General features: G+C 37.5%; 1 protein-coding gene and 1 long non-coding RNA gene across 2 annotated transcripts in view; both read right to left on the reverse strand.

Annotated features, from left to right (window-relative positions):
• The window catches only part of LOC146474354 (dihydropyrimidine dehydrogenase [NADP(+)]-like), a 43,181-nt gene extending 20,074 nt beyond the window's left edge, over nt 1–23,107 (reverse strand). Inside the window, exons 1-12 of the mRNA XM_085117199.1 lie at nt 22,970–23,107; nt 19,166–19,276; nt 10,185–10,267; nt 8,949–9,036; nt 7,940–8,101; nt 6,012–6,095; nt 5,403–5,515; nt 4,681–4,762; nt 3,466–3,553; nt 2,312–2,419; nt 1,302–1,471; nt 196–252 (exon numbers count right to left, since the gene is read on the reverse strand). Of these exons, the coding sequence (XP_084973325.1) occupies nt 196–252; nt 1,302–1,471; nt 2,312–2,419; nt 3,466–3,553; nt 4,681–4,762; nt 5,403–5,515; nt 6,012–6,095; nt 7,940–8,101; nt 8,949–9,036; nt 10,185–10,267; nt 19,166–19,276; nt 22,970–23,002 (1,179 nt within the window). The 5' untranslated portion in view covers nt 23,003–23,107. The remainder of the gene's footprint in view (nt 1–195; nt 253–1,301; nt 1,472–2,311; nt 2,420–3,465; nt 3,554–4,680; nt 4,763–5,402; nt 5,516–6,011; nt 6,096–7,939; nt 8,102–8,948; nt 9,037–10,184; nt 10,268–19,165; nt 19,277–22,969) is intronic.
• Nucleotides 23,108–24,908: 1,801 nt separating this feature from the next.
• On the reverse strand, nt 24,909–26,183 carry LOC146474356 (uncharacterized). Its single transcript, XR_014866185.1, has 2 exons — nt 25,627–26,183; nt 24,909–25,496 (listed from the first exon to the last, which is right to left on the reverse strand). It is a non-coding gene; the product is annotated as an uncharacterized LOC146474356 (long non-coding RNA).
• Between the last annotated feature and the right edge of the window lie 352 nt (nt 26,184–26,535).

Genomic DNA, 26,535 nt, shown 5'->3' on the forward strand with positions numbered 1-26,535 from the left:
TTATTTATTTATATCCCAGATTTTTTGGTGTCCTTTACATTGTAGCCTTTGATCTAATGCTCTGAGTTTAAATTAGATTTTTATTTTATTTTAATTATTTTATTTTTACTTTTAGAGCATACAACAAGTGAAAGACAAATAAAATATGATTTACTTTCACTTGTTATAACTTGGCTTCATTTAACTTGTTATTACCTCTTTCGGTGAAAGAAATGGCAAGAACTCACACTTCTCATCCACTGCTAATTGCATCTGTAAATAACAATTATAAAGTTATGTAACAAGAAAAAAAAAGACATTATTACATCATGAGTAAAATAAACATGCCAGCTTTCTCCTTGGAGTGCAAATTAAATCAATTATCGTTACTGAGAATTACTTATCAAAGTGTGATATGAACAAAGTGGGCTAAGCTGCAATAAGAGTTATTGGAAAGAACTATTTGCTGTAATGTGACTGTTAGCCCATTTAGAAAATGTTACATTTTTTTAATGGAAGAATATATTTCCTCCCAAATTTGTACATGCTTCAAGATTCTGAAGCTTTGTTTCAGAGAAATGTCTGATTAAATCTTTCCATCTTTCTCACCCTTGAACCTTGGTCAATTACCTATAAGTTTAGCACATACAAGTTAGTATAAAGTTGAACCCCTATTAAGTCTGCACCAATTTAGCGGCCATTCCCTATTAGGCAGCCAGTTATCTAAGTCCCGAAACTACTGTTAGTATAAAAAATCCCTGTTAAATGGCCACTTGTATTAATTAGCGGCTGTATTCACCTTTTGGCTGCCCCAATGAGGGTTCTCCTATTGCTTTTAACCCTATTAAGCCACCACTAATAATTAAATACTGGTAGTTTATTGGTCTTGTTTTGAAAAAGCTGATGGCAGATAAGAGTCCGAAATAGGTGAGAGCAGATAAGAACATTAAAACACGTTTTTTATTGTCACTATGCTAAGTGATAATCTTTTGATTTGTGGCTGCAACAAAGCCTGTACACCATAATCAACATAATTCTAAATGATGAAAGGACCTATTTTGTAATTAACTCACATTTGTAACTCGACAGATGTGTTTACAGGACTATTTAAGTAACGCTCTTGTCTTCAATTACCAACATTTTCTTTTTGAGCTGTTTGCCTTTTCATAACACATAGGGTGGCAGTGTAATAGGGATTCAACTGAATAAGCCGGCATTTAAGACTTGTGTGCTCGAATAACTAGTCTGGACACCTGTCCTATGCACTGTACATTGCCAAACAAATTTGGCTAAATTGTACTTTCAAATAACTCTCAACCAACCTCTTCTGGGACTGCTCTAATGTTAGTGAATCCTTTCCTAAAGATTACAAACACTTTACGAGCTCCACACCGAAGAGCTGAAGTGCAACAGTCAAAAGCTGTGTCTCCACATCCAAGAACAATGACATTTCCAAACAGTTCTGGTAACTTTGACTTACAGGAACACATTCCTACAAAAGACAACATACAAATAAACTGCGTGGATTTGTCTTTGGTAATCCCAATTTCAACAGACAGAAAGACAGACAGACAGGTTTTATTGAAGTCACTTTGCAGAAAAAAAAAATCACTGAATTGAGCAACTTTTTCAAAGGCAGCATTTTCTGAATATTTAATTACAATAGATCAATAAACTAGAATAAAAGTATGTACACACATCATCTCCCAAAGTAAACAGTGACACACTCTTACTGGGACAAGCCAATGTGCTTGTTTGAGCTATTTATAAAGTACATGTCCCCACATGCCATTAGCTTTTAAGTCTACACATGTTTAAAACAATTTTCATGAAGCCACAGTGGTGACACTGAGTGGTTAGCTAGTGGTTCAAGGCCTAGCCTCTACTGTAGTGTTGCTCCATATCGCTTCTCATCACCCAGCTTGGTACCACCACCATACTGAAGGGGGTAACCTTGTGATGGACCCCCATCTCATCTAAGGGGAATAGCAATACTTCTAGTCGCTAAAAATATGCTATTAATAGAAACTGGGTTAAGCTATGGCCACACAAGTCACCTGAGTCGTGTGCGACTTTACCTACATGAATGCATAAATAAACTTACTTTTAATACCTTTCACCTGTTTATGTTACAAGGGCTTTAGAGCTGGCCTAAGGCAAGTATAGAATGTTATACCATAATATTATTATATACATGGTCCATCAAGTATATTTATTTTAGTTAAAAGTTCTTTCATCCCAAAAAAAGTTGTACTGAACATTATAGATTATCTTGCACACACTTTATAAAGACCAACTTGTAACAAAGCACTTAACAATAATTATTACTAACCTGCCTTGCTGCCCATAGAAACTACTGGCAGGAAGTCTTTTGAAGTATAAAAACCGTTCTCAACACGCAACCCATCAAATATAGGAGACAGCTTGGGCTGAGGCAGGCCTGTAATTCACCAAAAAGAACTCAATGTAAACCTCACAGTGTGTACATAGAATAATAAGTAAATTAGCAGAAGTGACAAGGAACGAAGGTAAATTGTCAAGAGCCTTTTTCTTTGATCAGAAATTTCATATTTTTAAACCATGTACATGACAGGGCTATCATTAACCATTGTCCCATGTTGCAAAAAAAAAAACACACTCATTACTAACTTGTTGCTTTGTGACGAAAATGGACCTACAATAGTCAAGATCACCCATAATATCAAGGTCCCATCAAAGGTATTCTGCTGTGTCAGGCTAAGGTGTTATGTAATACATGTATATCAATGACAGCACCCTATCATGAAATAAACATTCTGAGTCCCGGAAGATCGTAACAATAAAACAGGGGAAAACTGCCAAAACAAGAGCCAAATGTAACAGGTCTGACACAAGGTTTGTCAAAGACAAAATGGTTGCCAGTGATGAGGTTCTTAGAAACAAGTGACAATTTTACATGTGCATCTGATTATCAACTAGTAGTAATATGTAATGTACATAGGGAAAGAGTTAAGTACGAAATGTACATACAGTAGGCACAGAGTAGTAATGTATTCTGAGTAATAAACATCCCAACAGATCCCAACATCCCATCAGATCACACCAAAATCCAAGCAATGCAACAAATTCTGACTATTAAGTAAAACTCAATTAGATAATGGAGGTCATCATCAGAATATATGAAATACATATATTTGAACTGCGTATGAAAGAACTACTAAGTGAGAGATCATTGCAGCTTTGGTATGTTGTAGTGACTACACAACTCAAGCAGCTACAAACAGAAAGCCTGAGAAAAAAAATCAAGCTTGAACGGGACTCAAATCCATCACCTCTGCGATTAACCGGTGCTGCGCTCTGCCAGCTAAGCTATCAAGCCAACTAGGAGCTGGCTATTTTGTGATGCAAAGGACCGTTCATAAATGACTACATAATTTGGCTCATAAAAACCTAAAGGATTCAACTGTAACTGATTGCCAACAGTTTAAAGAATTAACGTTCACTTACCAATGCCAACAAAAATGCCTTCATATCCTTTTTCTTTCAGAGATTTGATTGACAGGCCATCCTTGCCCAAACCTTTACCAAGCTGAACCTAAAATCAACAATATTAATTTTACCGGTAATATATTTAAATAACAGTTGGAAAGAACAGTCTCATTGTTTGATCAAATGAACTGTACTTGATTGTTTTTTTTTAATTCTCCACTCTTTCTTAAAACTGAAGTTAAAGTAATGGATAATATTGAAGAGCTGAGGACATAACCAACCTATTGTGCTTTGCAGATCAATATTGCTTTTTGTTGTTTTGGCTCAGGTTTGCTGGAATTTTTCCATGTGGCCCTTAATTTCTTAGAAAACATTGCCAAAGATTTTTTCACTTTTTTTCGTTTTGTTTGCAGTATAAACCCACGATTGTGTGCAAGACTTCCATTTTTATCACAAAACAAACCACAAATTAAAGTAGCAGATAAAATATCCAGGCAATGTTTCCTGAAGGAATTGAAACCCACATGCCAAAAATGTGGCCAATCTGAGCTAAAACAACAAAAGGGAATCTGAAAAGAACTTCAGTCTATACATGTACGTTGGTTATGCCACAAGCCCTTCAATTATCAATCGCCACAATTTTCCCGCCATTTTTCGCGTTTGCCGGTTGCCGTTTCTATGTGAAAAAAGGATATTTCGCGTTTGCCGTCTACATGAGAACTACGTAAGTATTTCTTCCTTTTTTCTCACACATGTAAGTAGTTAATTGTTGAAAACAAGTACCCCAATTTAATTTTTCCAACAAGTCATACTAGGGCAAATTAAGTTTTATGTTTAAAAATCCTTCATAACTCACTCCTTACCTTACTTTTCTTCATGAACTCACCACAGTGAGTCGGAAAACAGCTTCATCGAAACTCGCAAAGGCTAAACACACGCAAAGCTAAAGTCAAAAGGCTCACGCTATTTTACGTGAAACGTGAAACGGCAAGGTGACGTTTGCCGTTTCACGTAAACGCAATGCTAAATCTCTCTATTGTCATTCAAATTGAACTGTATCATCCTGAGATGTTGCCAAAACAACTGCACAGACTACTGTATGTGAACAAAAAGAAGTATCTGGCAGGAGACTAATGTCTTGCTGTACACAAACACGTCTTGTGGAGAACGAAACAATGTCTTTTGCTGTGCAAGCTTTGTGCTCATTAAATTTAACAAAATTGCGATGAGTACCTTGACTCCAAGGTCCTTCATTAACGCCACTTCAAAGTTGACTGCATCATAAGGAAGTCTATATTGTGGGATCTCAGAAGAACTGTGAACAAAAAAGAGCACACATTCCTTAAAAGAGGTAACAGCTGGTGACACTGCTAAGATTTTTCATTACAAGCTTGGTCCTTCATTTCTAGAAAGAATTAAATTGCACCTTAGTTCTGCCAACTGTACAGTTTTTGGCATTTATTTACTGTAAGATATAACAGGAACCCTCACGGTCACTGTAGAATTCAAGATGTCCCTATAACTTGAGTGAATCAGTTAAGGGCGATTAACACAGTACGACTTTGTCGCATGCAACAAGCTTACGACAGGCCTACAACACAAATTGTTTCGTGTAAATCAAACTTACAACTCGCTAACGACTGTCGTGTATGTCACAAAAAATGTCGTAGGATTTTAAAACATGTTTTAAAATTCTATGACAATCGTAGGTATATAGGCAATCTTGGATGACAAGAGTTGTGTGCCATTTTTGGCATGACGCGAGCAGTGCCCACTCTAGCAGTTGCATGCAACAGTTGTAAGCAAAAGTTGTACCGTCTAAATCAACTGTAAGATGTATTTCTTAACATGTTGCAACCTGCTAATTTTTTATGAGTAGCGAACTAAAGGTACCAGTAGTTCAGAATCCCCTGTATTTACTGGTCAACCAGATACACTGTACATTCAAGACTCACCTTAAGCCACCAATGTAATTTTCCTTTTCAAATATTGTCAAGTTGGTGTAACCTAGACGAGCCAAAAATGTGGCACAACTGATAGAGGCTGGACCACACCCAATGAGTGCCACCTGAAAGAACAACAAAAAAAAAATAATGATTTTAGAACACTACCTTAATTTTAACCAGGAATAACAATGTATAAAAGACAATAAAGAAATTGGTAATAGTTTATAAGCAACTGTCAAGTAAGTGCCGGGTAGTAGCACAGATTTTCACAAAATCTGTCAAAAATGCTAAAACATGTCTCAGAAATAACAATCCACAAAGAGATCTTTCATCCAACCCCTTGCCTTGAATTAGTTCTCCATAACGTTTGTTTTTATTTTGAACATGTTGCAGTTGGCCATCTTTCATGCTTGCCATTGAGTGTGATTCTTTGCCAGACTAGATGTTTCCACAGACAGTACTTTCACCTACAATTATACATAGTTAAAATAATGAAATGTCTCCTTACCAACAGAAACAACCGCACCTTGCTATTGCCACAAGAATATATATTTAATTTCATGAGATATAAAAATAAGCAAATTATCTCTGACAGTATTTTAAATAACGTGTTTGTACCTTGGTGTGATAGCTCTCAGGAAGTTGATCAGCAGGTGGTAACGAGGGATCATGTATTTGTCCAATCCTCATGCTCTTAAAAATCTAGCATGCAAAGCAATGATTTAAAAAAATTAAAGTTTAACATTCAGTAAGCAACGCCTTAAAAAATCAACACTAAACTGGTGCCAATGACTTGAGGTGACTTGGCGGGGCAGGGATGGCGCAGTGGTGAGAGCACTTGCCTCCCACCAATGTGGCCCGGGTTTGATTCCCGTCTCGGTGTCATATGTGGGTTGAGTTTGTTGCTGGTTCTCATCGTTGCTCTGAGAGGTTTTTCTCTGGGTACTCCAGTTTTCCCCTCTCCTCAAAAACCAACATTTCCAAATTCTAATTCAATCTGGGATCTGAGCACCACAGGTTTGTTAGTCGTAACGGACTGTTAAGTGTCATCCATATTAAACAAAGTTTTCTTTGAGAAAGATGTATTATTCAGTAAGTGACACAGGCATTAACTCGGAAAAAAAATCTGAGTGCTCCTATCAGAAGTCGAATCCAAGACCTTCTGATTACTAGTTTGGATGCTCTACCACTGAGCTACAGGAGACTCGTGGGAGCTAAGGCCATTAAACTAGGTTCATGGGACAAACATTCTGCATACTGCAAGGATTGGAATGCCATGTGTGGCATATGCGTAACGAAATAAATGTGATGGAATATTTTAATCCTGAGCCCGGTTGTTCGAAAGCCGATTAACGCTAACCCACAATAAAAGTTAACCGAGGTTTTCAACTCCCTTATAAATTATTATCTTAAAGGCTCATTTTAATCTAATGGTAAAAACTCGGCCAACAACTCGGCCCTAGGAATGAGAGAGAATGATATTATTATTCAGTAAGTGACGAAGGCGTACTCGGATTTTTTTCCCGAGTCGAATCCATTTGTTAAATTTATCCTAACTTGTTTTCCATACTACCATGCTCCTGCCAATAGGGTAGCTCCACTGCTCACTATATAAAGCCCATACAACCCATGATTCCTTGTTTTTCTCTGACAAAGGGCCAATGTGCAAAACAATTGAGCACTTGATTCTCTCTATGATGGCTGAAAAAATTACAACCCTTAGTTTACAACTTTATCAACTTTTGATAAAAGCTAATATTCGTTTCCACTCCCCCACAGTTTCTTTTAATTAGAAAAAAAGAAAAACCTTTAATCTAAGAATAACCAGCTACTTCCCAAAATCTCATAATTATTCACTACAAAATTGCACCCATTGAAACATGTCACCCAAAAAGGGGGGTAACATGAGGCTTTGTGGGTGCACAAAGAGTACCACTGCTGGCAGTCTCTTTTGTCTCCCAGCATGTAATTCTCAAGTGTGTTTGTTTCTTTGTTTGCGCAAAAAGCAGTTTATTTAAAGAAACATTAAGCAGTGCCATCTGAAAGCAATGTATCACAATTCTAACATCGAATGAGGCTGATTTAGAATCATTTCATTCAACATTTTCACTTGGAATTGAACTATCTTGCTAAAAAACATGTGTCGTTGATTGCAAAATTTCCTTCCCTTGAGTTTCCGCTGTGAGTTTCTTTACACTTAAGTCTTAGCAAGCAAATTACTTTCAAAGCACTGAAAACTGTGATTAACATTTTCCTCCCTTTTGTTAGCCAAAATTTTATTACCATGCCCATTCTTATTGAGAACTTTTGTTTTTCATTGAATACGCTAAAAACCCCTTCCTTCATAGTGTAGGGTGATGTTTAATTCCTTTTAGTTTAGGTCATGCTACTGTTGTTGATAACTTCTGTCACCTTCCGTTCTTTTGTTATCCATTGCCCATACACAAAAGATTGCTGAGACCTCCAAAATGAACCTCATTTCCACATTATGAGTGAAGTGTTTCAATGAGCGCGATTTCGTAATGTACTACTCCAGTGAACATTACCTCCGTAGCAAACTGCTGTAAACCACCAATGTTAATAGGTCCCTCTTCTGAGGCATACAGATTGCAGCCACCAACACAAAGGTCACTTGTGGGACACACCATACCACATGTCAAACCAACAGGATTATCACTGAAGATTGCTTTGGCAGCCCCATAATAGTTCTGTTTATTTAATTAATAAATCACAAAATTGTCACAAATTAAAACTCTTCAATGATTGCATTGTAATTTACTTTAATTAAAATCATGGTAAATTTTGCTGCGCTTCAAACCAGTAACCCAACATGAATTTAAACAAGAAATCCATATCAGATTTGAAAGCACCCATCTACCCCCCTTCACATGCCTGATGGGATAGGGGATAAACAATAATTTTTGGAGGGGCTCATATTCGGAATATGGCAGAAAATTAAATGCACACTTTACTGCATGGGCTATTTTACCTGGCATTTAGTAGAATATTTCCTTTACTCAGTCATGTATGCGTTGAATGCAGGAAGTTTTGGTGGGGCTCATATTTGAAATTCAGCAAGACATTGAATAGAACTCCATGATGTGGGTTGTTTTACCAGATATTCAGTAGAGGCGCGTCAAAGACGCCAATGACTGCCACAATGGTTGTATTGGCTTGTCTAAGTGCAATAAATGTCAACTACATACTTTGGGGCTTATAGCCACGAAAAGGTGACGTGACTTTGTTTTGCTAACATTCTGTTGTGTTACTTGACGTTCTACTGGAAGTAGTGTCTAGGATGATGTTTTAACCAAGCAAAAACAGGGGATCTGGGGAGGTGACCCACACAAATCATACAGAAAAAAAAAAAACAAGAAAGGATATTACTAGTGTAGCAGCACATTGCATGCATGATGGCCAGAAAACTTAAAACAGAAGAGCATCTTTTTGCAAAAATATACTCAGTTATTTCCAATGTACATTGACCTGGGTTTTGTTTTCTGATAATCAGAAGTTTTACATGTCCATCTCTTCAAGTATTAAGGTGGTAAATACCTTATTAGCAATACTGGTGATAAAGGACTTGATGTCTAACTGTGTGGGACAACTTTTCTGGCAGGGTGCGTCAGCACATTTGAGGCACCTGTAATTAAAGTATTTACCATTAATTGCCTTTGACATAGAAAGAACACATTCCTAATACAAGTTGAACTGAGACTGTATGGGACCATCGTTGATTGAATGAACAGATCTTGGGACACATCTCTGGTATCCTTGCACATTTTACAGGGGTGAATGACATCAATCATCACCAAATAGGCAAAGGGAGAGAGAACCTAGGATCGAGATAGGTCTAGACTTGTTTTATAAAATATTTATATTTCACACCTTGTGGTGGTAACTCTGATAGTACAAACTAAGGCAAATTCCTAAAAGACCCTAAGACAAAGACTGAGACAAATCCCATCATATCATACCACCAGGGGAAAACCAGTTGCACTAAACATTGAGTGAGTAATTACATCCCAGTTCAAAATTCATTTTTAAGGAATTGCCAGCTGTTTGGATTCAATAACCAGGAACAATAATTAAAATGTTCACGACACATTAATTTGTAACCACCTGGACAAAAAAACACTCCATCAATTCAAAGGTGACTTGGGAATGTAAAGTAAAGTATCTTAAATTTTCAAATAATACTGAACAATGAATTAACAAAAGGATTTCAACCTATTCTGTTGGTCTATGCACATATAATTTTGTACTTTGATTCAGTCTGGCTCTGTATAATGTACTTCATTCCAAGAGCTCTAGGTTTAGTAAACATGTCAATTGAATAAGGATCAGGGAGCAGTTGAAAGGAAGTAGGTCAGATTCTAATCAAAATTAGTGAAGCAACAAGAAAATCAGAAAATTTGCACCATAAAAAGACAGGAAAAACAATGTGTTACAGTACTGGAGTGGATTTAGAGCTCAAGAAAAGAGAGGAATGACTAAAAACTGATAATGGAGGCAAGTGATGGGCTTCATTATTGTTATAACATAACTGTAAGACCCAAAATAGTGTAACAAGATGGTGATGTACATTGTAAGATAAGTGCATATGAACTCAAATTTGATTAAACCTTTAGTCCATAACATCCCAGTTTTATCTTAGCTTTATTTATTATTGCAAACATACACAGCCTGTGAAAGACTGACTTGGTAAAATGCTGAATGTTAATGTTGGTAGACCCCATAGAAAAGACTATTTACAGTTAAAAGGTACAAATAAGATTATTAAAAAAGCACCTTGCTGCCTCCCTGAGAGCTGCTCTTTCACTCAGTGTAGTATGCTTCACATCATCAAAATTGTTAGCAAGACTTTCACAACTCTGCCGCACAAACATGAAAAAAAAAAAAAAAGAAAATTCAGACTGAAGTGACAGACCTCTATCACACAAATACAATGGCTGACATTAAGGACATTGCCTACTAATACAGGGGTATTTTTGAACAGTTTATGACTGTGCAGGAAAAGCAGATCTTAGCAAGGCAGGGTTCGTACTCTTTTGAGCTTTTGAAATTCCATGACTTTCCATGACCTTTTCCATGACTTCTCCAAGTTTTCCATGACCTAAATTTGACCATTTTCTTGGAAATCATCTTTCATTTTGGGTATGTTTTCACTATTTTCTTCACAAAAAAACCCAATCTTTGCACATTTTACATTACATTTTTACTTTCCATGACCCACACCTAAATTCCATGACTTTCCAGGCCTGGAAAATGAAATTATAAACTTAAGACTTTCCAGGTTTTCCATGACCCGTACGAACCCTACAAGGACTATTGGAATTGAAAAAGAAAATTGGGGGTAACCAAGCATTTTTTAGAGATAATTAATTAAGCAACAATAATTCTAACTGAAAGCACTAAAACACAAAGCAATGTATGGCATTTTTTCCCAAATTGAAGCTTTATTATCTCTGAAAAATGCATGGTTACCTGCAATTTTCTTTTTGGATACCAAGAGCGCTTACTAAATTCTGCTTTCTCCACATAGTTTTAAACTGCACAAAAATATCCCTGTATAAGTAGGTGCCACCCATAGGAAACCAGAGTATCTCGAGATTCGCAGAACATATGCGCAGCAACAAAAGTAGGCACCATCCTTAAGGGCCATGGAAATCAGTAAAATATATGTGACCTGGAAAGCGAAAACGGACACTAATGGTTTTCCGTTTAACGGGCAAAAAACAGATTAAAAACGATGTTAAATGGATAGTTAACGGTTACTGCAAGTATTTAAAGGATTCCAGTTCCATTTAAACGGATAAATAAAAGCATTACACCATTGGGCAAAGTCCAAAATTGGAATGACGTAAACGTTAAACAGTTCCAGAATTTTTTAAACGGAAAGCTGAGAACGTTAAACGGTTGAAGAAAGTCGTTAAATAATCATTAAAGGAGAGCTCTCAACGTTGAACGTTTCAATAATAATCAGTAAACGGTTTCAAAAGTTCACAAGGAAACAAATGTAAACAAATAATTTTGATTGACTGTTGTCAAATACTGAAAATACATTTCACTATAATACATAAATACTGGAATCTTTTAAATGGAAATCTAAAGTATCTCATTTAATTCTGTCATTTCATGCTGGACAAGCTAGCAGCGGAGTAGATAAAAAGCAAAATTATTATAAATAGTTATAAACAATCACACATGACGTGACGCCTTGAATTTGCATAATATTGAAAACATGCGACTTCACGGACGAGAGGTCACATCTGTGTTTTAGTCACCAACATCAACAATTTCTAAATGGCGTGAAAAACACTCTGATTTTGAAGGGTGAGAAAATTTCCACATTACGCCCAGCATTGTAACTGGACTCACCCAGCATTTTAACCAGACTCACCTGCGACAAATGAAAGAAGCGTCATCGTTTCAACTTTGAACAGGATTACGACTTAGTGGAAAGCGCTGAATAAAGCTGAAAGCTTGTCGAATCTAACCCGAGTCAAGTTTGAATTGAATAAAGCTTTTGTCCGACTTTCATTTGACTTTTTCTTAGTACCAGTTGCATCAACCATCTTGTGTTTGACTTTTGTCCAACATTTAAACAGGCCCTGTTGATAAAAATCTTGCCCGCTAGCCTCCGTAGCAAGTGTTTCTAGGGAGCGAAAACCTATTTCTCGCGCAGCCAGAAACCGGAAAGTAGATTTTTGCTCGCTCGCTGGAAACGCTTGCTACGCAGGCTACTTGCCCGCCGATACGCGCTCAAAAGAAGGGAATTTGGCTTGTTCAGTCATCTTAATGCGCATCGTAGAACGGGGGAGATGACGCTTTACAAACGTGTCGTGACCGGCATGTAAATAAAGCACATGCCAGCCTGTGAAAGTTTTATACCAAAAAGCTGACAAATTTACTCGCAGTAACTGCAACTGGCACATCGTGGAAATCGTTTCCACAAATTGTGCCTTCAACACCCGGGCTTCAAGAGAATACCTTTTTGCTGGTTAAACCATCTTTATTAGCCTTGTTGAACCGCACATATGACTTTCTGCAAACTTGCCGCGTCATGCCGCAGACGCCTTGTAAATAAAATTTAAGATATTGTCTACCATTGACAAAAGTGACTGATGCTCACAATAATTTATAAAACCAAGAAGTTCTCGGTATATCGTGGAAATCTTTATCGTTTCCGGAAAATCCCTATAAGAGAATCTTGAAACTTCTTTTCCACCCTGCGAGCAGAGCCTCCTTTTGTCTTTTTCTTTACTGAGGAACGCCAAAATTGAGCAAGCAAAAGAAAGGCTCTGCTAGCAGGGTGCTTCTTTTCGTGCCTTGAGCCAAAACTGCAGATGCTACAATTGTCGGCATAAATTGGTAATTAACACGTTTTGTTTGCAGCTATGATATGGCCACTTGTTTGCTGTGACAACGAGCTTGGTTATTTGAACGGTTGGTTGAGAGTTGCGAGCATGTAATTTACTTTAAACGTAAAAACTAACCATTTAACAAATGTTTTGCTTGAAACGTTGAACGAATACTAGATTCTTTGAAACGGACAAGAAACGTTTTGTCCAAAACGTTAAACAGATGCTCTTTTTTTTTAAACGGTTAAGGCAAGCATTAAAATGTTTTACCAAAATCATTAAACGCATGCAAGATTTTAGTAAACGGATGTGAAAAGCGTTTAAATGCTTGTGGGATCCGTTTAAACGGACGTTAAACGGATATAAATGGATTTTTTTGTTAAACGGTAAAGCGTCAGTGTCCATTTTCGCTTTCCAGGTCACATATTGTTCAATGAATAGAGAGATTTACCATCACATTTATGGTGAAACGGTACATTGCAAAAGTGACCACACACAAAAAATGAAGTTTATCACACCATAAATTTTGTTGGTTGCCAGTTTCCATTTACATGTAGGATAATGAAGTTGAGCAGTTTCACCTTTAAGGCTAAGTAAAAAGGCAACATTTTCTTTCAACTTGTCACCCAACAATGTTGCATTGCAAGTTGCGATTGTCTGTTGCCCTTACTACCACCTCCGCGTGCAACAAATTTTTTACGTTGCTGAAAGCAGACAATGCTTCTACATGTACTTTTTGCAACGTGGACATTAATTTTGTTGCGTGCAGAGGTGGTAATACCAGCAACAAACAATCACAACTTGCAATGCAACATTGTTGCGGACAAGTTGAAAGAAACTGTTGCCCGTATTACTTAGTATTACTGTAGGCTAGCTCTGTATAATATAATTATGTTGCTGATCCAACAATACAATTTTAGCAACACTTATTAAATGTCTACTAAAGTTGCAGTTCCTATGACCTAATCTCGTACCCAGATCTCCCACGGTCAGGCGGGGGGGAGATCTGGTAAAGTTCGATTTGAGGCCCGGAATACGGGCCTGCCCATCATCCTTTGTCCACCGTGCTGAATGGCCGCCGGCTCGTAACTGTGATCATTCCTGGTGAGGTTTTCGCTTTCGAGGGTGCTCTTCGGAACGTTCTTCGGTCGAGAGGACAACAAAACTTGAAACTTAAACCAAAACGAAAAAGGCAACAGGAGAGATTGCAATCAACAAGCGCGGTAAATCACTTTTTTACTAAGATTAGTTCCTACCCTTTGTGACCATCTAGACCATCTTTGTAATGAAAACTGTTCCAAGAACAAATCCATCGTAATTGTGCTTTCTCCACTCAAGATCAAAGTGCTTATCGACGATCAATTAAAAAGACTTAAGTCAACCGGAGTAAGCTGTACCAGTTTTCGCCTTAGATGGTAACTGTATTGAAGATACTGTAATTTACAGGCAGGGAAATGTCACATAATTTTTGTGCACCCCAAGGTAAAGGTAGCAACAGACAGTGCAGAGAGTTTTTGTTGTCGAAGTTTTTTCAGAAAAATTTTGTGGTCGTTGTTGTAGATGAGGCACAATAGAGTTACTGATTGGCATCCTGGTGTTAAATTTCGCATTGTATGTTGTTTTTTTGCTTTTTTTTTTTGTTTGTATTTATTTATTGTTTTGTTCTTCTTTTATTAAGCTTGTCCTGTTTAGATTTCTTGCTCGGTTCAGTATATCTCGAACATACCTTAATTTACACAAATGTAATTCTCTCTTGTACATCCTAGGCTCTACAAACATTTCCTACATTTTCTAATATCTCAATAAAGCTCAGTGTCATTTCTTTGTTTACTTAAAAGTAGGTGGTGGTCAGCTAGAAAGCCTTTGCTACTTTGACCACCACACACATTTTATAATTTGTACTGTATTTATTTTTATCTTGTAATCATTTGTTGTAATACTTTTCTTTCTATGTTAATGTTGTGTAAATAGTGTGAAATAAATGAACCATGAACCATCCTAGCCCTGACACCATGCTACTGTCTTGGTTATATACCAGCAAACCAGAAAGACCGGTCCGTGTAAATGGTAGGCACCCAATTATGTCCAACATTAAAATACCGAGTACACCCTTGCTGTTTTAAAGGGGTTTTTTTTTCTCAAAAATGGAAGTTTGAATTTCTTTTGGGAAATGGAGGTACCACATCTGGATTTGGGATCTGAAGAATGTTTGGTTACTTGCAACATGTGAGCAAACAGAGCAAGTCCCTATGAGTTTCCCATTAGAGTTTTATTTGGTAGTGATGAGCTTTCCATTTCAGTGGTTCTTGATTCACCTTTATCACATAACACTTGAAAAGTTTTCACCTGAAATTTATGTTAAGTTTAGGGGACCTGCCCCCTCGACTGCTTCTTTGATGACAAATTAATAAAGGTTATAATAATATTTTACACATAGGAGTCCACAGACTCGAAAATTAGAACCACATAATACACAAGTCTAATAATAGTTGACTCTTGATATGAAGAACAAAGGTCATTATCTGCATTTGATTTGCAAGGCACAATGAGCTGCTTAAATAATCATTGTTGTACTGAGCATTGCATTATTTGTCCATGCATAGAGGATGATACACTAAGAATAATACAAGGTTCTTTATGTCCAAAGCAGCTATCTTGGTGCTTGGACACTCACCTCTGATGGGATCCTTGATTTCAGCAAAAAAAAAAATAATAACAATAATAATAGGAAGGTGTGAAGGTCTTTTGGGCTCATAAAAGTAGCAAATGGCAGATAAATAGAAAACAAATAAAAAAAAATATTTCCACTATTTGTTTTCCTGTGCATGTCTGTGTGTTCTAATGAACTGTCACCCATTTCTGCAGCAAAACAACAGCTTTCACAGTAAGCTGATCTTCAGTAACCATGAATTCCTAAGTATTCCTTAACCATGGCCTTCCACAGCCAGGAAACAACATTTAATCAAACTGTCAGACACAAACCCACTGCAGAGAAGTGGTGGGGAAAAGAAACTTTGAAAACAGTGTCTGTCTTGGATGAAAATTCCTTGTTGATGCCAATTCCTTGAGCAAAAAAAAATTTCTTGTATTGATATTTGCACCCATGTCAGGTCCTAACTTTTCTTAATATTAAGACCAGCAACACAAAATTATGTTCAAGGACTTTTCACACAAGTACACAAAAAATATCAGAACAGTGAACCTTGAACCTTTAAGCCCCAGTAGTGATCAGTATCAAAATTTCTCCTAATATTTATCAATACACAATCAAGGAGAGGTCATGAGATCACCAGTGGTGAAATTTCTTGATATTTCAACAACCTCCCTATAATGCTACTATGAAAAATGGAAATGTAGAGACCAGTAAGGAGAAACTGTATGTTGACACTGAGGCTTAAAGGTTAAAAGCTAATAAATACAGAGCCATATTGTTGGTGATTATCGCAGCTTCTTTTATGCTTCGTCCTTCCACCACCCCATGCGTCAAAAAGGGCCTAGTTACTTGAGAATCCCTTTTTATTCAGCCTTCTCATTATCCATTTTCTGGTAATTATATTGTCTTATTCTAATGGAAAGAATAACAACATCCCAGTGAATGACTACAGTTTTTTCTTAATTAATTGCATCTTTGTTCAGGGGGCACAACTTCAGAGTACAGCAAACGAGGAACACTTTCCTCAGTATTCCCTACAGCGAAGATTGTTGTCATGACAACAACAGCAACAGAAAAACAACCAAACTAAAATCATACAAAGTTTGAATATGAAAGATTTATGGAGTACTACAAACGCCCTCCTATCTTAACACAAAGTAATGTTGACCAGTTTGATTACATATTTTCACCCATAGCAGATGAACTTTTCACCACCAATGTCAAAAATTAAGCCTGTCAACCTATTATTTACTCATCATTAGTACTGTGTGGAGTTGGGGGTGCCTTTTTGGGTGGAAAGCTTGGGGATCACCAGTTCTACCTTACTCCCCAAATTCCTCAAAATGCACTTTTGGCTCAGTCTCATTCTCTACAGACTGACAATGAATATTATGTGCCACAATCTTTGGGAATGGGGTTTGATTCTCATTGTGTTGGAAGGATAATAATTTATTCATTTTGGTCTTCCGCAAACGATGGAAAGTTTTTTCCAAGAAAGTGGAAGAGATGGGAAGCCTGCTACATCAAAACTTTACTTTAACATTAATCATATTGGTGCAAATATTGAAGAAATGCAACCCATCATGACAGATTAGTGTAAATACCCCAGAAATCTGTGCAGGGGAAAATTTTTGCTTATAACCACTTTGGTTTTGGCTTTTGTGTGAGAAATGCAGCTGTTGTGATATCTGTTGTCTGAAATGACTGTCATTGCTCTTAATTATGTGTTGAGCTGTGTCCAGCTGTTTTAGCCCTTGAAGATATTCACGTCACTGATAGGAACTTTAGGAACTTGCTTCTCCCTAGAAATCAGGTGGAAGAAATTAAGACAGAGTTAACAAGAAATAAAGGAGAAACTGAGGCCAGTGATAACTATTTGTATCAGAGAATGTGCTAAGGATTAACAATGGAAGTAGTAAATGAAGTGTGTTTAGTACTTCAAGGACTCCATACTAATGATAAAATAATGGAGAAATTCCCCTTTCTTGAAGAAAAGAACAATGGCAAAAAGATTCTAAAAACTATAAGTGATGTCAAATCCAAAGAGGCATGTCCTCCTTTTAAAACTACTTCTTTTCTAAAGCCTATCACAAGCATAGACCTGCAAAACATTAGGTGGTGCAGACATGTAAACCAATGTCCCCATTTTTATTTTAGAGGAAGGCTAGTTTTATATTTTGGATCCAAATTTTTTTTAACTCAGTAGGTGGGAGAGAGGGGATAAAATTAAACTAACTACACTTACATAAAGAGCCCTAATCGGTTCAGACAAGGTGTTCTCTGTTGTAGTACGGGTTTCATTACTATTATTTTGGCGGTCATAAGTCGGACATTTTTCATTTCTCTTAGCTGAGGGGTGGGAGGGATATTGATCTCACCAGCAGATGAATAATAATATTGTGTGGACACTCTATCAATTTCTCCAAAGTCCTATGAGAGATGTTGTATGGATCTTGAGGGAATAAGCACACTGGTCTGAAAGGACTAATATTATATTATGAAGTCTCTTACTCAAAGTCCAGTTCAATTTATAGAAGGAAAATAGTCTTTTAGCAGAAGACAAAAACTGAAAATATGCTAGCAAATGCGGCGCGCGTGTTCAGGAACTCAAGGTAAAGTATTTTGGGGAAATTAATTTGCGTTTACTAAATAAATAATCATTTTAAAAAAAATCATTTTTTGTTAAGAAATACCAAAAAAAAAAATATATGACTTACCTCCATTTTATCCCCAAAAGTAAGCAAGCTTATATCCATCGTGTTGGAAACTTGTGTAATTTGGCAAGGCCGTTTGAACGTTACTGCAAACTCTTTTCGGCTAAAGTCGCTGTTGTCTTCCGAAAAAACAATTTCTCACTGTTCTCTCCCCACACAAAGGGCATGTATGTACTAAAACGTCGCATGACAATCTTAATCGGAGCGAAAACTTTTCCGTGTTTGTTTCTTCCCCGAACTGAGCGAAAACCAAACACAGAAGGAAAGAGCCAATCACAGAGCAGATTAGAATGAGGCATTCTTAATTCTGGTAACCAACCAGAAATGGCGTTATATTCGAACTTTACCAGATCTCACATTTCGACATTCCCGAACCGACGACTGAGATCGGGGTACGAGATTACCTATGACCATTAACTTATAGCTAGAGATTGCAACAGACAAATAATGATGTGATGTTTAGCGTAAAGAGGAGACACCACTCAGCAATCAGCATGACAGATGATTCCCATCTAGCATGACACATAAAGCCTAAACGTATTTCCAATCCTCAACTGGAAATCAAGAGATGTTTTTGTTGTCTGGGGCCAAAGAAACACATTTCACCCTGGAACCATGTGAACACTAACAAGCAAATAAACAGACACCAAGATGAAACTCATGCTGTGTAAAAAGTGACTTAAGGTTAAGAAACTGTACAAAATGGGAGGTGAGAGTAAAGAGTGGTTGGGAATGGAGAAGATTTACACTTAAGGTAGATTAATGGGATTTACAATGTACAAGAATAACTTTCAAGATGTAATCAACTACATGCAGGGACATTAACCTGGGGCAAAACATAATCACTTTAAATATGACTGATTCTTTTGGTGAAACAAAAAACTGACCCCAAACCAAATGCTTTTGTGTCTCTTAATCTTCTTCAAAACAATCAGTTGGTAACATACATTATCAAACTTATCTGAGTGTGTAAACACTGGAAAATTAATAATATTTTCTAATATTAAACAGAACAATGTAGTTCAAAAGAAATTTACTTACAGAACATCCCTTTTCCTGATTTCTCTTCCAGTGCTTTCTATTTGATTTGGTTGTTGATGTTGAAACCAAGCTTGCATGCGGTTTTATCTTGGGATTCAGAGCAAGCAAGTTCTAAAATAATAAATATAAATATTACTACAAAATAAGAAAAAAAACAAGTGAAGGTCAATTATTTCTCTCTCAAGATTAATGAAAAACTATCACAATGTTGAACAAATTGCAAAATTTAAATAACAAGCTGTTATGCAAGCTTTGGATAACCCAGCTCCACATGCTCCTTTTCTTGTTCTCTTGTATTCATTAGCAAACCCTAGCTAGCCACCTTCCTTCACGGTTGTTGTCGGCCTTAATAGCTCGCTGCTGTCACATGTCATTTCATCTATGCTTCAGGATGAGCTTAGTGTTATTAGTGGACTGAAAACAACTTAATTGTAAATTGTACCAAAACTAAAGTTAAGCTATTTGGATCAAATCAATGTTTAGCAAGATCACAGAAGCTTTCTCTGTTGTTATTAGGAATGCTTCTGTCATGCGAATGCCTCTGTTATGCGAACATTAGCAGTTGCAAATAATAAATCAGTCAAGAGAACAATTTCTTAAATCTTGGGCCCTTGTGTTTTTGTAATTTGTATGAGCGTAATCCTCTGTTCGAAAAGAATGCTGTGGAAAGACTTGTAAATAATTTTAGTTTTAAACTTCACATGCATGTGCGCCCGTGTACGTAACCAGTATATATCCAGCGTGAGCTTTAAGTCTTATCTTGTAAATTAACTTGCATACATGTATCATGTAAGTTAGTAGGTTTATTTTGTATTTGTAAGTACAATGTAAGATTGTAACTATGTATTCAATCAATAAAAAAAGGAATGCTTCTGTCTGTCTATCTATCTATATTAAACATTGATAGAGGTATGGTTAGCAGTGTTTTATTCCTGGCCCTTTAGAAGGCATTTGATATAGTTCACCATGATCTCTTATTGAAAAAGCTGAGTTATTACGGAGTACAGCATAAAACAATAGCTTGGTTTAAATCTTACTTTGCGGACAGACAATATTTTTGTTAAGTAAATGGAATGTCGTCTGTCAAAAATTGTATATCTTGTGGAGTGCCTGAAGGTTCTATCTTAAATAGCTCCTCTTCTTTTTCTTATCCATATTCAACAACTATATCACTAAGTGGAGGTTGGGTGCCTGAGACATCCAGGAGCTTCCACTATTGGCAGCCAGCTCCTAGATTGAGACCGCTTCCATGGCCAGCAAATCCTGGCAACCAAGCCATGAGCCCCCATGCACTAAGGAAGACATGCACCCATCACATTGATAAAAAAAAAAAAAAAACAGTGGAAAGGGGAAGGGAGGGAGGGGGAATAGACTTTTATGAAGTGCAAACACGTTCAACAAATGCTCACTCCTCCCACTGCAAAACACCCTTCAATCCAGGAGCACATGGAATTTCTTAATGTTTAGGCATGTACTGGCTTGAGTTACCCCAGGAACAGAGATCCCTTTAATCTTTCCAATTTTTCGAGGAAGATTGTAAGGATCTCTGCTCGCAGGGTAGTACTGAGTTCATTGAAGAGTTAAATCAACTCAGTCATTGTGCAGTACACTCCAGCTGAAAACTGAATCCATTGTGGTGAATGTGATACAGTACACCACCAAATACAACTGAAACAATAATGAAATTTCTCAGTCAGGCCTTAAGATGTTATGGCTATGCAAGTACTCCTTTGCTAGAGTTTTCATTAAATTTTGTGACAGGAAGGTTCTTAATGAATGGACGGACACTACTCTTTAATTTTTCTTTACAAACTCTTCAAAGGCAGATATCATGTTCAGATTAAATGGGTGCAAGTACCTGGGTAGCAGCTTCTAATAAAAGCCCCTGTTTCAGACAATTGGACATACTTTAAAGTAATCCATAATTACTTCCACTTAACATTTCATATTTTTGATTACCCAGACTCCCAATTACCCAGGTCTACTTCTTCTCCAAGACCACCTGGAGTCTATATAATCAAGGCTCAACTCCATCTGCCATCATTATTATCAAACTACCTACATGTTCAGTTCCCACTTATGCTTATTTAAAAGGCATTTCAAAGTGATGAATAATAGTATTTTTGTTTCTGAAATATCTTATCTCTTTTCCAGAGATATTCAAGTTTTTGTTCAAAAAATGATGACTCCACAAATTGTCTCAGTACAAAGATAAATCACAAAATCAAGAATGTCTTGGGAAATATTGGAGTGATGCTGCTCAAACTTGGCACCACTAATGCACCTCAGATAACACAAAATGATAAGATTACCTACTGTGCCTTTGCCATGGCAACAGTTTTCTCTCTTGGGTCTATTTCAGACATTCCATGCTCAATTGATGTTCTCAAGTCTTGTCTTAATCAGCCATCACTTACTCCCAATGTGCTGGTAAGGAGACGTAAGGCAATATGGGCACTTTGTGCATTTCAAGTGGGACTGTCTGACTCTCCTTATCTCGTCAAGAATGGAGATATTTGGTTCATAGCAGAAAGGGACTGGGGCCGAAAGTAATACCAAAGCAAAATGGGTGTCATTTTGTTTCTTACCTGGTGTACATTATTGATGCCAAGTTTGAGCAGCATCAAACCAATATTTCCCGAGTTATTCTTGATTTTGTGATTTATCTTTGTACTGAAACTATTTGTGACATCAGTTTTTGAACAAAAACTTGAATATCTCTGGAACAAGAGAAGATATTCAAAAAAAGAAAGACCCATTCTTGTTCTCTTTGAAAGGCCTTTCAAATACGCATATATTTTTCTTATTTCACTTCATATGCACCTAAAACAACAAAAAATGAAACTACTTTAAAATCAAGCTTTTGTCATTTTCATTCATATGGCAATTAATGTTGTCTCTGGCAGTCCTATATACACGTCCTTCACCATTGCTAATCTTTTTGCCATTACTCCTTGAGAGCATTTAAATCCATAGTTAAAGAAGACTAGTAATGATTTTTTACTCTTATGCCAGGTCTTCATCACAGAAATAAACAAGTACAGCACAGCGATTTCATTGATTTACAGTTTGAAACTATTATCTTGATATCCGCCATTCGTGCTTTTCCATAAATTGACTTGATATATTAAAAGACTAGATGGAAACTGACTAATGACATCGAAATTTGGTTGGTCTCTCACAAAAAAAAAATTGTCATAAAAGGAAAATCGTTAAGCTTACGGGAAGACACCATTTTTTGACCTTATCCCGGCCCCTGTCAGTACAAATTACATATTGGGAAGGTAATAAATTGCTTTTAAGTTTAATTATATTCACGTGTGCTCGGAATAGTATTTTCATTTACATGTACAAACAGCGTCGGTAGACACGCATGACTTGCAATCCGTAAACAGCAGCGATGTCTTCATTGTAATGCTGCTTGCTATTGTTTTGTTGTACAGTTCAAGGTTAATAATAAATGATAAATAGTTAAAAGTTAAGCTTATGTTAACACATTGATTTTCGATTCTTGTCGGTGCAAGAGTCGAGCTTATAAAGATCTAGAGGCAAAGACTTGACTGCAAAGCAATTTAAGTCATTAAAAAGATCTGTTACAAAGGCGCTTACAAAAGAAAAGCTAAAATAAGGAAACTCGAACTATAAACGTCGTAATCCTCATTTGCCCACAGGGTGGCTCAAATCGATTGACTGCTCGTTTGCTCCACCGATTTCGTTAATCTGCCTTGATTACTGCATGAAGTGTTTCCCTGATTAACAAATTAAAATTTCGTTAACAACTATCAAGGGCTGATTCAAGCTTACCTCAATGTCAGAGGAGTGTTTCGACAAGGCCATACCAACTAGTCGCGTTCAGCACTTCAGCTCTCCACACTGCTCAAATAATTATGCAAGTTTACCACGTGATATTTCCCCGTCCCCGAAAGCTCACTGTTGTGTAAGCTCGCTGCCCTTGGACATTTAGGGGGTGTTTACATGATACCGGCGCGACTTTCATTCCGGTACGAGTTCACTCCAGTTCCCTCTTGTGGCTCTGTATTCGTTTACATGATATCAGCACAAATTCTTGTACCGAAGCGAGTCATACCGGTGCGAGTTCACCCCGGTAACCGCACCGGGGCGAGATTTTCATTCCGGTACGAAAACTCATTCCGATGTCATGTAAACGCGGTACGGCCGTTCGCTGCAGCATGAAATCACTCTCCTGGGAGTCTGGAACGGATAGCGCATGAGCAGTCGTCGATATTCAATTCAATATGGCGCCCAAATCACGTCGGTCGACAAAAAGTATCCCTTCATGTAAACACGGTATGAAATCACAATGTCATACCGGTATCAAACTCGCACCGGGGCGAGTTTTCACATGTAAACACCCCCTTAATTAAGATTACATGAGGTGAAGTTTCGGTTTGCCTCAAGGGGCCCGTTTCTCGAAAGTCCCGAAAACTTACCGGGCCCGATATTTAAGCTAGGGTATCTGTAAATGTTGTTTTCGCCGATTACACAGTGATTATACATATAGATATGGTACTTGGCAAATGTTTTCACAGAATTATAAGATTTTAAAATTTAGTATTCAAAGCCAACAAAATTTGTCTTCTGTTAGGAAACATTTATCACCGTCCTTGCTCGTAATGCTAACAAAAAATCAGCGACCGGTTTTGCTTTGATGAGGCCTCTTTAACCTGCTAAACGTTCGAGTAATGAGATGTAAAATTCGATTGCGGTACGAGTTTCCTTTCTATCTGTAAATATATCAACTTTCATGATGTTCCAGCCGGCTTCAATGCTGTACACACTTTTTCATTCATTGAAGAGAGGAAAGACTTCTGTCGATCATCATAAGCAACCCTATTGACCAACGCTGTCGGTAGACACCGGCGCGCGGGCAAAACTTTGTAGGGGGCACTGAACGCAATTTTCCCCGGATGGAACTTGTTAGTCGTTTGTGAACAGAGACGGTTTTAGAATTTTTGTTGCCCAAATATATCTTAGGCTCGATTTCCGCAAGTCCCTCGGATCCGGATTTCCTCCCCCGAGAGCGTGGGCTCATTTTCCCGAACAGTGGCTGGTAATATATCTTGGCTACCAGAATTCAGTGCTGTCTAGAACACAGAGGATTAGAAATACCATTTTCTCTGCGTTTTGCTGGACAAGTTTTGGCTTGTACAATCTGCTAAGGGTTCCGCCTAGAAGCCACCGGTATTCCAAGTGATCAGATAGTGAAGGAGGGGGAGGAAAAGTTAACCTGTGGGGAAAAGTATGACTAGGGGAAAAAGGGGAGAGCGTGTACACCTCACTCATCTATGGCGTAAACTACTGGGTCCTTTCATTTGCCATTCGAGTCCTTTTGTTTTTCGACATTGTTTTGATTCACAAAGTTGAGGTTTTTTGGGTCATGTAAATAACCCATCTTATTTTTATTTTCCCGGGGCTTTCAGCGCCCAGGTATTACGACGGCTTTGATCCTCAGAAACTGGATCTTCCTGATTGGTTAAGCTCAGTGTCATTCTTCACGCTTTGAGAGTCGCTATTTTACCAGAAAATATGTGATTTTCGATCATTTGATTACAAGGTATGGCAAATCATCATGAGAACTTAATTCGTGCTCCGATAGTAGACCATTTTTCCCGACAAAGCATATCAAACTTATCTCCCACGAACGTGAACATTTGCTTAAATTTGCGTCCAGTCTGGCGCGGCCAAAATTTTTCGGTATTGCGCAAGCGCAAGAGGTTAGATGAAAACAAATAACATGGCAGCGATGGCGGCAGGGAGAGTTAAGAGGGAGATCATAGCACCAAAACGATACGCGGAATAAGTCTTTTCATCAGAGCTTTACCGAAAAAAGACAAGAGTGAAAACAACCGACCGCAAACTAATACTATATCCTGTGGACAAAGTCGGGAAGCGAAATTGCGTTGGCTACAGTGAACGCTACGACGAGTGGCAGGCATGTGAATCTGATCGAAGACAACAATCTTTTCCAGCGAATGGAACTTCGTGTTCGTTTCTTCCCTCGTAAATCCTAATTTTCCTTTTCAATAACGTATTTGTCAAGTTCGTAGTAAAATATCTTCACCTCATATTAAAGTTTGGTCACGCCATTTGTTTATGATCCTTTTGACACCGAAACCTACACTTTTTTTCTTGACTCTTTTGAGCTCGGCACACAGAGACCTAACCTTTTTTTGAAAGGCATTTATGACTCGGTTGTTCACAACAACACTGCGAATGCCGGTTTCTTGAAAGATTTTCTCCACGATTGCAGCGAAGGCAGACTCGCCACTCCCCTCTTCATTCAATTTTGGCAACTGTGTAGAGAAGATAGCTGAAAGTTGGATAAAAACGACCGGGATAAGAAATATGCGAGATTATTAGCAATGAAAATTTAATTCATTATTTCGTGTCCGAAAAAAATCGAGACAGTTGATTTATTTAAGTTCTTATGAACAGCTTACTTGATGATACTGCATGTATGGAAAGGTGGCGGATGGCCCGCAAATCCATTATTTTGATCGTCCGATCCATCTCCCACAGCATTCACAGATCCGCAGAACGAAAATAGTAGGAACAGCAGAAGTCCTCCAACTTTAACGGCGATTTGACCCACCCAAAATAGTCGAAAACAAGCCGAATTATATACCAAAATAAAGGAAATTTTTCGATCTATCCGAATTTGTCGGTACAATCGAGATCCGAGCATGCGTAGAAGAGTACGGACCCATTGTTTTCACACTGGCGTGAAATGACCTTTGATCGTCTTTAAATATTGCGCAAACTTGATTTGTAAGCTTGGATTTTGACCCCTTAAATTTTACGATTTTGGCATTTCAAAACCTGTTATACAATAGCTTTAATATTAATTTTCTTTAATTCGTTGGTACAACTGATCGCCGTTTAAATGTTTTTGAGTAATCTTGAGAAATGTTTCAAATCTTAGGTGTTCTTGAGTCAGACATTGGTGGGGGCGTGATCACCGGAACTTGATATAAGCTTTTGTTAACACTGAGTTTGATATGATGACAATTTACGACTGGGAAGCTGCAGCAAATAAAAATACAGTACAAACAAATAACAGGATGATATCTGTACTGATGAAGGGCCCATCGCACATTGTTAAGAAGTCAATCAGAGAACAACAGATTGATGAGAACCGAATTACCAAAAAGTACGTCATCGTAAAACAACTTTGCTCGAGGGTCAAAGAAATCGGCCGGTGCTGTAGAAGAGCCTTTCATTCCCACTCCCCTTCACATTCCTCCAAAATAAAAAATAAAACTTGCGCTAGGTCGCAGTGATTTATCTGATTTGAAATTACTTGAAAAACTGGATTATAATGGATTAATAAAAAAAAAGATGAAATAATT

The sequence above is a fragment of the Pavona decussata genome, unplaced genomic scaffold (genome assembly GCF_977016875.1).
Source record: "Pavona decussata unplaced genomic scaffold, jaPavDecu1.1 SCAFFOLD_90, whole genome shotgun sequence".
NCBI lineage: Eukaryota > Metazoa > Cnidaria > Anthozoa > Scleractinia > Agariciidae > Pavona > Pavona decussata.